Source organism: Orcinus orca, chromosome 1 (genome assembly GCF_937001465.1).
Source record: "Orcinus orca chromosome 1, mOrcOrc1.1, whole genome shotgun sequence".
NCBI lineage: Eukaryota > Metazoa > Chordata > Mammalia > Artiodactyla > Delphinidae > Orcinus > Orcinus orca.
The window spans coordinates 112741838-112754591 of NC_064559.1; the positions used below are offsets into that span (position 1 = coordinate 112741838).

The 12754-nt window shown below is 38.4% G+C and overlaps 1 protein-coding gene and 1 pseudogene across 6 annotated transcripts in view; both read left to right on the plus strand.

The window, feature by feature from the left end:
• Positions 1–12754, plus strand: part of PHTF1 (putative homeodomain transcription factor 1) — a 61424-nt gene that overhangs the window by 48010 nt on the left and 660 nt on the right. For all 6 annotated transcript variants that reach the window (XM_049710208.1, XM_033435743.2, XM_033435764.2 and 3 more), the window contains 3 exons: positions 10306–10461; positions 11433–11528; positions 12211–12336. In XM_049710208.1, coding sequence (XP_049566165.1) covers positions 10306–10461; positions 11433–11528; positions 12211–12336 — 378 coding nt within the window. The remainder of the gene's footprint in view (positions 1–10305; positions 10462–11432; positions 11529–12210; positions 12337–12754) is intronic.
• On the plus strand, positions 830–10296 carry LOC125964573 (glycine cleavage system H protein, mitochondrial-like; annotated as a pseudogene).

A 12754-nucleotide genomic window follows, 5' to 3' on the forward strand; every position in this document is an offset into this window, starting at 1 on the left:
GTGGCCTTGTAGAATGAGTCTGGGAGTGTTCCTCCTTCTGGTAGATTTTGGAAGAGTTTGAGAAGGATAGGTGTTAACTCTTCTCTAAATGTTTGATAGAATTCTCCTGTGAAGTCACCTGGTCCTGGGTTTTTGTTTGTTTTAAGACTTTTAATCACAGTTTCAATTTCAGTAGTTGTGATTGGTCTGTTTATATTTTCTGTTTCTTCCTGGTTCAGTCTTGGGAGGTTGTGCTTTTCTAAGAATTTGTCCGTTACTTCCAGGTTGTCCGTTTTATTGGCATAGAGTTGCTTGTAGTAATCTCTCATGATCCTTTGTATTTCTGCAGTGTCAGTTGTTACTTCTCCTTTTTCATTTCTAATTCTATTTATTTGAGTCTTCTCACGTTTTTTCTTTATGAGTCTGGCTAATGGTTTGTCAATTTTGTTTATCTTCTCAAAGAACCATCTTTTAGTTTTATTGATCTTTGCTATTGTTTCCTTCATTTCTTTTTCATTTATTTCTGATCTGATCTTTATGATTTCTTTCCTTCTGCTAATTTTGGGGTTTACTTGTTCTTCTTTCTCTAATTGCTTTAGGTGTAAGGTTAGTCTGTTTATTTGAGATGTTTCTTGTTTCTTGAGGTAGGATTGTATTGCTATAAACTTCCCTCTTAGAACTGCTTTTGCTGCATCCCATAGGTTTTGGGTTGTCATGTTTTTATTGTCATTTGTTTCTGGGTATTTTTTGATTTCCTCTTTGATTTCTTCAGTGATCTCTTGGTTATTTAATAGTGTATTGTTTAGCTCATGTGTTTGTATTTTTTATAGCTTTTTTCCTGTTATTGATATCAAGTCTCAAAGCATTGTAGTTGGAAAAGATACTTGATACGATTTCAATTTTCTTAAATTTACCAAGGCTTGATTTGTGACCCAAGATATGATCTCTTCTGGAGAATGTTCCATGAGCACTTGAGAAGAAAGTGTAATCTGCTGTTTTTGGATGGAATGTCCTATAAATATCAATTAAATCCATCTTGTTTAATGTATCATTTAAAGCTTGTGTTCCTTATTTTCATTTTGGTTGATCTGTCCACTGGTGAAAGTGGGGTGTTAAAGTCCCCTACTATGATTGTGTTCCTGTTGATTTCCCCTTTTATGGCTGTTAGCATTTGACTTTATGTATTGAGGTGCTCTTATGTTGGGTGCCTAAATATTTACTATTGTTATATCTTCTTCTTGGATTGATCCCTTGATCATTATGTAGTGTCCTTCTCTGTCTCTTGTAATAGTCTTTATTTTAAAGTCTATTTTGTCTGATATGATAATTCCTACTCCAGCTTTCTTTTGATTTCCATTTGCATGGAATATGTTTTTGCATACCCTCACTTTCAGTCTGTATGTGTCCCTAGGTCTGAAGTGGGTCTCTTGTAGACAGCATATGTATGAGTCTTATTTTTGTATCCATTCAGCCAGTCTATGTATTTTGGTTGGAGCATTTAATCCATTTACATTTAAGGTAGTTATCGATATGTATGTTTCTATTACCATTTTCTTAATTGTTTTGGGTTTGTTATTGTAAGTTGTTTTCTTCTCTTGTGTTTCTGCCTAGAGAAGTTCATTAAGCATTTGTTGTAGAGCTGGTTTGGTGGTGCTGAATTCTCTTAGCTCTTGTTTGTCTGTAAAGGTTTTAATTTCTCCGTCGAATCTGAATGAGATCCCTGCTGGGTAGAGTAAACTTGGTTGTAGGTTTTTCCCTTTCATCACTTTAAATATGTCCTGCCACTCCCCTCTGGCCTGCACAGTTTCTGCTGAAAGATCAGCTGTTAACCTTATGGGGATTCCCTTGTATACTATTTGTTGTCTTTTCCTTGCTGCTTTAAATATTTTTTTCTTTGTATTTAATTTTTAATAGTTTGATTAACATGTGTCTTGGCGTGTTTCTCCTTGGTTTTATCCTGTATGGGACCATCTCTGCTTCTTGGACTTGATTGACTATTTCCTTTCCCATATTAGGGAAGTTTTCAACTATAATCTCTTCAGTTAGTTTCTCAATCCCTTTCTTTTTCTCTTCTTCTGGGACCCCTATAATTCAAATGTTGGTGTGTTTAACATTCTCTCAGATGTCTGTGAGATTGTTCTCAATTCTTTTCATTCTTTTTTCTTTATTCTGTTCTGCAGTGGTTATTTCCACTGTTTTATCCTCCAGGTCACTTATCCATTTTTCTGACTTAGTTACTCTGCTATGGATTACTTCTAGAGAATTTTAACTTTCATTTATTGTGTTGTTCATCATTGTTTGTTTGCTCTTTAGTTCTTCTAGGTCCTTGTTAAACGTTTCTTGCATTTTCTCCATTCTATTTCCATGATTTTGTATCATCTTTATTATCATTACTCTGAATTCTTTTTCAGGTAGACTGCCTATTTCCTCTTCATTTGTTTGGTCTGGTGGGTTTTTATCTTTCTCCTTCATCTGCTGTGTATTTCTCTGTCTTCTCATTTTGCTTAACTTACTGTGTTTTGGGTCTCCATTTTGCAGGCTGCAGGTTTGTAGTTCCCATTGTTTTTGGTGTCTGTTCCCAGTGGCTAAGGTTGGTACGGTGGGTTGTGTAGGCTTCCTGCTGGAGGGGACTGGTTCCTGTGTTCTGGTGGATGAGGCTGGATCTTGTCTTTCTAATGGGCAGGACCACATCCGGTGTGTGTTTTGGGGTGTCTGTGACCTTATTATGATTTTAGACAGCCTCTGTGCTAATGGGTGGGTTTGTGTTCCTGTCTTGCTAGTTGTTTGGCATAGGGTGTCCAGCACTGTATCTTGCTGGTTGTTGAGTGGAGTTGGGTCTTAGCATTGAGATGGAGATCTCTGGGAGAGCTTTTGCCTTTTGATATTACATGAGGCCCGGAGGTCTCTGGTGGTCCAATGTCCTTAACTCAGCTCTCCCACCTCAGAGGTTCAGGCCTGACACCCAGTGTTAGACAGAGCACCAAGACCCTGTCAGACACATGGCAAACCTCCTCACTGAGCCCAGGAATTGCTGATCTCTGCTAGGTGACCGAATGTGAGGTATCCTGATGCCTCTCTTACCTCAACTCTGAGGCAGAGCACCGCTTGGACAAGCATGGGAAGGAACATCACGCGGACCAAGCCCTGACGTTTGCTGGGGCCTTCACAGCAGGCCTGGGGCCTGGCACTGTTGGTTCAGAAGTGGCTCATTTTAATGTGCTCTGACCTAACGTTGCAGCTGGTTTCTAGAAAGGGAACAAAAAATGCTGCATTTAAAAACAGCAGCCAAGCCCTCCCTTACCCTTGCCTGATCTCTGGGGAGGTAGTTCTAACCTGGAATACATTTTTCCATCCCCTCACTTTCAGTCTGTATGTGCCTCTAGATCTGAAGTGGGCCTCTTGTAGAAAACATATGTACACGTCTTCTTTTGTATTCATTTAGCCAGTCTGTGTCTTTTGGTGGAGTATTTAACCTGTTTACATTTAAAGCAATTATCGATACGTATGTTCTTATAGCCATTTTGTTAATTTTTTTGGATTTGTTTTTGTAGGTCATTTTTTTTACCTTTCCTCTTTTGTTCTCTTCTCTTGTGATTTGATGACTATCTTTAGTGTTGTGTTGGGATTCCTTTTCCTTTTTTGTGTGTATATCTATTATGGATTTTTGGTTTGTGGTTACCATGAGTTTTGGTATAGCAGCCTATATATATACAAGATTGTTTTAAGTTGCTGATCTCTTAATTTCAAATGCATTTTATTTATTTATTTTTAACTTTAATTTTTTTTGGCTGTGTTGGTCTTCATTGCTGCACGCGGGCTTTTCTCTAGTTGTGGCGAGCGGGGGCTACTTTTCGTTGTGGTGCGTGGGCTTCTCATTGCAGTGGCTTCTCTTGTTGCAGAGCACAGGCCTAGGCATGCGGGCTTCAGTAGCTGTGGCACATGGGCTCAGTAGTTGTGGCTCATGGGTTCTAGAGCACAGGCTCAGTAGTTGTGGTGCACGGGCTTAGTTGCTCCATGGCATGTGGGATCGTCCCAGACCAGGGCTCAAACCCATGCCCATTGCATTGGCAGGGGGATTCTTAACCACTGTGCCACCAGGGAAGCCCTCAAATGCATTTTAAATATCCTGCGTTTATACTCTTTCTCCTCCTCTCACAATTACTAGTTTTGATGTTATATTTGTATGTGGATGATTTTGTACCTTTACGATACGTTTGCCTTTACTGGTGAGCTTTTCATTTCATACTTTTCTTATTTTTAGTTGTGGTCTTTTCTTTTCCATTTGGAGAAGTTCCTTTAGCATCTGTTGTAAAGCTGGTTTGGTAGTGCAGAATTCTGTTAGCTTTTGCCTGTCTGTAAAGCTTTTGATTTCTCTATCAAATATGAACTAGAGCCTTGCTGAGTATAGTATTCTTGGTTGTAGGTTTTTCCCCTTCATCACTTTAAATATATCATGCCACTCCCTTCTGGCCTGCAGAGTTTCTGTTGAAAAATCAACTGATAACCTAATGGGGATTCCCTTGTATATTATTTGTTGCTTTTCCCTTGTTGTTTTCATATTTTCTCTGTCCTTAATTTTTGTCAGTTTGATGACTATGTGTCTCAGTCTGTTCCTCCTTGAGTTAATCCTGTATGGGATTCTCTATGCTTCCTGGACTTGGGTGACTGTTTCCTTTCCCATGTTAGGGAAGTGTTCAGCTATTATCTCTTCAAATATTTTCTTAGGCCCTTTCTCTCCCTCTTCTCCTTCTGGGACCCCTATAATGCAAATGTTGGTGCATTTGACATTGTCCCAGAGGTCTCTTAACCTGTGTTCATTTCTTTTCATTCTTTTTTCTTTATTCTGTTCCACATCAGTGATTTCCACTACTCTGTCTTCCAGTTCACTGATTTGTTCTTCTGCCTCATTTATTCTGCTATTGATTCCTTCTAGTGTATTTTTCATTTCAGTTATTGCATTCTTCAACTCTGTTTGGTTGTTCTTTATATTTTCTAACTCTTTGCTAATAACTTCTTGCTCTGTGCATCCATTCTTTTCCTGAGCTCTTGGATCATCTTTACAATCATTACTTTGAACTCTTTCTCAGGTAGATTGCCTATCTCCAGTTTACTTAGTTGTTCTTCTGGAGTTTTATCTTGTTTCTTTGTCTGGAACATATTCCTTTGCTGTCTCATTTTGTTTAAATTTCTATTTGTTTTCTTACGTATGTAGTAGAATAGTTAACACTTCTTGACCTTGGAGAAGTGGTCCTCTGTAGGGGATGTCCTATGTGTCCCAACAGTACACTCCCATCTTGTTACCTAAGGGCCAGGGACCATTCCCAGGGTGGGTTCTGACCTGTGTTTTTGGAGTTAGTTCCACAGGCCGTGGGATTGCAGTTTTCTTGCTTCTAGTGTCTTCCCCCTGGTGGGTGAGGCTGGTCTACAGGCTTGTCCAGGCTTCCTGGTGGGAGGGGCCAGTGCCTGCCCACTGGTGAGTGGAGCTGGGTGCTGGCCCTCTGGTGGGCAGGGCCATGTCAAGGGGCATGTCTGGAGGTGGCTGTGGGCCTAGGAAGTCTTTAGGCAGCCTTTCTGCTGATGGGTGGGGCTGTGTTCCTGCCCTCTTGGTTGTTTGGCCTGAGGCGTCCCAGCACTGGAGCCTACAGGCCATTGGGTGGGGCCAGGCCTTGGTGCCAAGATCCCAAGCGAGACGTCTACCTCCAGCCAGAGTTCACATCAATGAACACTCCTCAGTGTGTCAGCCACCAGTTTTTATGATCCTAGAGAGAGCCACAGCCTGCCTTCCCAGGAGACCCTCCAAGACCAGCAGGGAGGTCTGGCCCAGGCTCCTATGAAGTCACTGCTTTTGCCCTCAGTCCTAGTGCACAAGAACCTTGTATATGCCCTCCAAGAGTGAAGTCTCTGTTTTCCCCAGTCCTGTGGAGCTCCTACAATCAAGCCCCACTGGCCTTCAAAGCCAAATGCTCTGGGGCTCCTCCTCCCAGTGCCAGACCCCTAGGCTGGGGAACCTGGTGTGGGGCTCAGAGCTCTCATTCCTTGGGGAGAATTTCTGTGATATAATTATTCTCCAGTTTGTGGGTCACCCACCCAGGCTGTATGGGATTTGATTATATTACGAGTGCACCCCTCCTACCATCTCACTGTGGTTTCTTCTTTATGTCTTTGAATGTAGAATATTTTTTTTTGGTAGCTTCCAGTCTTTTTTACTGATGGTTGTTCAGCAGTTAGTTGTGATTTTGATGTGCTTGTGAGAGGAGGTGAGCTCAAGGTCCTTCTACTCCATTACATTGTCTCCAGTCCTGCTCCTGTTTGCTTGTTTCTTAATCCAGCCTCCCAGTTTTAGTGATTTGGAATGTCTGACCCAGTTAAACTTAATTACTATAACTACAAATACTATTTGTTTCCTATTTGGTTCATTTGTTAATTTTCCTTTTTCTCTTTTTTTTGGGCCATCTTTTATTAATCAAATATTTTAAAATATTTCATTTAATCCTCTCTGTTAACTTTATATATATATATATATATATTTACTACTGTTGACCCCAGAGATTACAACATACATCCTTAGCTTATTACAGTCTAATAAAATTATTAATTTACCATGCTAGGACCTTACAACACTTTATGTCATTTACCCATTCACTTTTTTTTTTTTTACCCATTCACTTTTGTGTTACACATGTCCTTCATTTTAATTTTACATATATCTTAAACCCATAAGATGTAATTATTATTGCTTTTTGTAGTTAATTATTCATTTATATTTACCTACATATTTACCCTTTCCATTACTTTTCATTAGTTTGTGCATTTCTGTGTTTTTCTCTGGGATTATTTCCTGCCTGCTTGAAGAATCTGCTGGTGATGAATTCTCTCAGTTTTTGTTTGTTTGAAAATGTCTTTTATCACTTTCATGTTTGAAGGATATTTTTAATGGGTAGAGATTTCTAGGTTGCCAGTTACTTTCAGCACTTTTAGGTTGCTATTAGTTGTTACTTTCCTCCCCCCTGCCACCCCCCACCCCCACCCCTTAGTTGTAAGTAACTTGCTGGGGTGAATACCTGACCCAGACTAAACTAAACATATTCCCTCTTTCGCAAATTAGAAATGAAAACCTGAGGTATCAGTGGTGGACTTTGCAGAAGAAAGGTCAGAAGGGATCACTGGGGCCAGTAGCATTGGAAACAAGTCAGAGTTGGGGGGAGCAGTAAAGAAGGGTCTTGCAAGGCAGTGGAATTATCTGAGAGGAGTGGAGGGGGGAGCCTGAATGGCCCTAGTGGAAGGGAGATGGGGAGGGCAGCTACCTGCTGACTTCCTGATTTTCAAAGGCCCGCATTTAGTTTCTGTGAGCGGTCTCTGTATATTTTTCAATAAATCTCATTTTACCTTGGGCTTGCTTTAGTAAACTTCTTTACATTTCAATCAACAAAAAAATTTTGTAAAAAACAAGAACTTTTACCTGAAAACTTGACACATTATAGGCATTTTATAATCGGTGGCTGCGGCTGTTGTTATTCAGATCCTAAAGTGGAGTAAAGAGCTGATCCTCAGGATTTTCTAGTCATGCAGTGGGATGGGCCGCATGTTTTAGGGGGCTCTTATTCAAATGCAGATTTACTATTGGGTTGGTCAAAAAGTTTGTTCAGTTTTTTTCCATAAGATGGCTCTAGGAGTGCTTAGTTGTCTAACTTCATTTGAAACAATTTCATTAGATTGTATTGTGACAGCTGTCATGTCAGCCTGCATTTAAAAAAAAAAACTTATCAAAACTGGTGAATTTTTGTGCAGCCATGTTGAATATGGAATATTGAAGATGGAAGAAAAAAGCAACATTTTCAGCATTTATGCTTTATTATTTCAAGAAAGGTAAAACCACAAATGAAATGCAAAAAAGACTTGTGCAGTATATGAAGAAGGTGCTGTGACTGATCGAACGTGTCAAAAGTGGTTTGTGAAGTTTTGTGCTGGAGATTTCTCTCTGGACGTTACTCTGTGGTTGGGTAGACCAGTTGGAGTTGATAGTGTTCAAATCGAGACATTAATTGAGAATAATCAACATTATACCACACAGGAGATAGCTGACATACAATATCCAAGTTGAGCAATGAAAATCATGTGCACCAGCTGGGTTATGTCCATCGCTTTGATGTTTGGGTTTTACGTAAGTAAAGCGAAAAAAATCTTCTTGACTGTATTTCCACATGCGATTCTCTGCTTAAACGTAACGAAAATGTTCCATTTTTAAAACATATTGTGACGGGAGATGAAAAGTGGATAGTGTACAATAATGAGGAATGGAAGAGATCGCGGGGCAAGCGAAATGAACCACCACCAACCACACCAAAGGCCGGTCTTCATCCAAAGGAGGTGATGTTGTGTATATGGTGGGATTGGAAGGGAGTCCTCTATTATGAGCTCCTTCCAGAAAACCAAACGATTAATTCCAACAAATACTGCTCCCAGCACCCCTGAGAACATGGCGCCGCGAGTGGCGTGGAGCGTGCGGGCTGCGGTCTGCAGCCTGCGCCCAATGCACCCTGCCTGCCGCGGCCCTGGGGACTGTGGGCGGGCGCCGTCCGGGCACTGCGCACTGGACCCACTCTGCTGTCGGGTCGTAAATTCACAGACAAACATGAATGGGTAACAACAGAAAGCGGTGTTGGAACAGTAGGAATCAAACATTTTGCACAGAAATCTTTGGGAGATGTTTACTGTAGTCTGCCTGAAGTTGGGACAAAATTGAACAAACAAGAGGAATTTGGTGCTTTGGAAAGTGTGAAAGCTGCTAGTGAACTCTATTCTCCTCTGTCAGAAGTAACTGAAATTAATGAAGCCCTAGCAGAAAATCCAGGACTTGTCAACAGATCTTGTTATGATGATGGTTGGCTGATCAAGATGACACTCAGTAATCCTTCAGAACTAGATGAACTAATGAGTGAAGAAGCACATGAGAAACACATAAAATCTATTGAGGAGTGAAAATGGAACCCCTAAATAAATTAGTTTGAAACAACTTAATCTAGCATAGTTGTCTTAAATTAGTGGTGGATAGATTTTTAAAAAGCAACTTTTAGCAAAATAAACCACTTGCAACAATGTTGCCTGAAGAAAATAGCCCTTAACCTCCTAATGATTTCAGATAAACACATGCATCTTTTTCACAACACCCTGTGATTTTTAGGCTAGTCTCCAGTTATAATACTCAGAATTCCTGAAATTATCTGTGGTAAAACTAGTTATAAAAATGATGCAATTCAAGGATAACATTGTTATCTTAACCTTATATAATATTGTAACTTGCTTACAGCCATCCCTGGATTTGGGTCAAAATACTCAATGAACTTGCCACTGGACATAAATGGCAGTGGAGAAAAGTTTGCTAGTTGTATAGTGTCCAGTAAAGAACATTACTATCTTAATTTTGCAATATACTGTGTTTGCTGGTGCTATTTTTATACAGTAAAGCAACAGCCTTGCAGGAAAATAAGAAACAGTTTAATAATAAAATATTCAAATTCTTAAAAAAAAAAATACTGCTCCCAATTAGGCCAACTGAAAGCAGCACTCAACGAAAAGCATCCAGAATTAGTCAACAGAAAACACATCATCTTCCATCAGGATAACGCAAGACTGCATGTTTCTTTGATGACCAGGCGAAAACTGTTACAGCTTGGCTGGGAAGTTCTGATTCATCCGCCACATTCACCAGACATTGCACCTTTGGATTTCCATTTATTTAGGTCTTTACAAAATTCTCTTAATGGAAAAAATTTTCAATTCCCTGCAAGACTGTAAAAGGCACCTGGAACAGTTCTTTGCTCAAAAAGATAAAAAAGTTTTGGGAAGATGGAATTATGAAGTTGCCTGAAAAATGGCAGAAGGTAGTGGAACAAAAGGGTGAATATGTTGTTCAATGAAGTTCTTGGTGAAAATGAAAAATGTGTCGTTTATTTTTACTTAAAAACCAAAGGAACTTTTTGGCCAACCCTACTTTGAAAAATGGTCACCATATAATTGTGAGTGGGCACACTTGTGGTTAAAGAGTTTGGAAATATATTTGTCTTATTTCCCTTATTCTATTATGTTTTCTTCCCTTGTTACTTCCAGACCCTTGCTGTCTCTCATGCAAAGAAGAAAATCTAGGAAACTTAGAGAAATACATAATCACTAATTGAATAGATAATACTTTATGAGTATTAAAAGTCTCCTACTTTGAGTATTAAAATATTGGTATCTTGTAAATGTTTTTAAAGTTCTAGAGTAAAGGAGTAATTACAGATTTTAAAACAAGTGAAAAACTTAACTTTTTTTTTGTCCTTTTCACAGGTTCTCCGGGGACATAAAACTTTCCTAAATGATGCTTATAATTGGGAGTTTTTGATCTGGGAATCAGCTTTACTACTTTTCTTACTGCGCTTAGCCTCACTGGGGTCTGAAACCAATAAGAAATACAGCAATGTCTCAATATTACTTACTGAACAGGTATTGATTGGTCCTTGACAGTTTGATTCAGTGGTTAGAGATGGTATAATAAGATTTCTGCAGAAGATTCAGGGTTGAGTCTAGATTCTGTCACTTTCTAGCTATATGACCTTACACCTTACAAGTCACTTTGCAACTATATAATTGCTTCCTCTTTATAAAATGAGGATATTATCTTTCCCACATGCTCCCAAGATTGGGTGCTACTTCATAGTATAAACATTATTTTTGTTGGTGGTAATGGAGCATGCTTTTAATCTCATATTCTGTGTCAAGTATTAGATCTTTAGAGTACCTGTCATTTAAGGATGTTTAATAAGCTTCTTGACTTTCTTCTCTATCAGTCAAATGCTGAATACATTCAGTGTTTGGAAAATACTTGTTCTTTAGTATGTAAGTAGATATTACAATTGAGAAATGTTTCTTATAAATACAGAGTAGTATAGAGTTGGTTTTTTTGTTTTTAATTTCATGTTTATCCATAAGTTTTAAATAAAAATACCTAATATCATTAGATTTTTTTTTTTTTTGGCCTTAGAATTATAGTGGAGAATTCTTACCATAAGGGGAAAAACAAGGGATTAGTAAATTAAAAGCAGCGATCTTTTTCCATTCCATGAATGTTTAATGAGGATGTTAGATTATTTGGGGGATACCAAGATGAATAAGATATAGTTTTTGAACTCAAGGAGTTTACATTTTAATTGCTATAATTAATATAAAAGTTTGCATTGTTTTGATAAATTGCTTCATTGTTATTTTTTCTTCACTAAATAGCTTTTCTTTGCCATATGTGACTGATTAGGGATGGGGGTTTGGGTAGGTGGCATATGTGCTCTGAAGAAATAGCTACTGGAATTTTGAAATTTATTTTACTTGAAAACATTGACCTCAAAATCTGCCATGTTGAATGCAATATATATATCTATCTTTTCCATGACATTTGCCCTAATCTCTATTCCTGCCCTTAGATTAATTTATATCTTAAAATGGAAAAAAAGCCGAATAAGAAAGAACAGCTTACTCTAGTAAACAATGTTTTAAAGCTATCCACCAAGTTGTTGAAAGTAAGTAATACCCTGTGATACATTTTTACTACCATTTAATTAAATCAATGCTGTACTTCTTGGAGAGGACCCTAGTAACAGATAGATGCTGTGTAGCTTCAAACTACCAACTTGATAGTTTGGGGTTAATGACTCTATGAGAAAAAGTTTCCCAACTTACTACCCAAGTTCTAGTGATTGCTGATGTCTGTCACATTTTAAAATTACATTAAAAAATAACAAATAGCATATTGCTTGAATCCACCTTTAAAAACTTAGCTAGTGGAAAAGTAGGTGAGAGTCCATTACAGGCATTAATAATTAATTTTTAATTTTAAAATTATTATTTTTAATTGAAGTATAGTTGATTTACAATGTTTCTGGTGTACTGCAAAGTGATATATATATTCAGATTCTTTTCCATTATAGGTTATTACAAGGTATTGAACATAGTTCCCTGTACAATACAGTAGGTCCTTGTTGTTTATTTTATATACAATAGTCTGTATCTGTTAATCCCAAATTCCAAATTTATCCCTCCCCGCTTCCCCGCATTGCAGGTTTTTTGAAGGTAGCTATTGAACATTAAGGGAAGAGGTTTTAAGCAATCATCCTCTCCCAAGACTGAAAAAAACAGTCGAGAAATCACTGGTGGCTATTATGAAACCATGTATTTCATCTCAGTTCTTTCATGTTTTTGTAGGAGCTGGACACACCATTTAGACTCTATGGACTGACGATGAATCCCTTGATCTACAATATCACACGAGTAGTTATCCTTTCTGCTGTCTCAGGTGTTATAAGTGATCTTCTAGGATTTAATATAAGAGTAAGTGTGATTATCACTCTGTAGCATCTGCCTTGGTCTTAAAACTTATTGTATATAGTAATCTTTGTTCTTCCCACTGTGTGTGTGTGTGTGTGAGAGAGAGCGAGACAGGGAGGGTGGAAGGAGGGAGGGAGGGACTGGCATGGAAATAACTCTTGAGGTAGAGAAGTAGACATTTGAAATAGATATTCAGCTTAGGTTTTTTCATTTTATGCAAGTACAATAGATGGTGCTCTTGAATGGAACAAAAAAATCAAGTTTGAATCTCATGTCAATTTAATAGCGTGGGCTGGGTTGGCCTCTGATCTAGGGAAATGTACAGAGGCAGAATGAATGAAAACCAAAAACCCGTGAACTGCAGTATATCTTTTTTGATCCTGGAAATTGTTAACGGTTTTTTCTCTATGATGTTCTATGG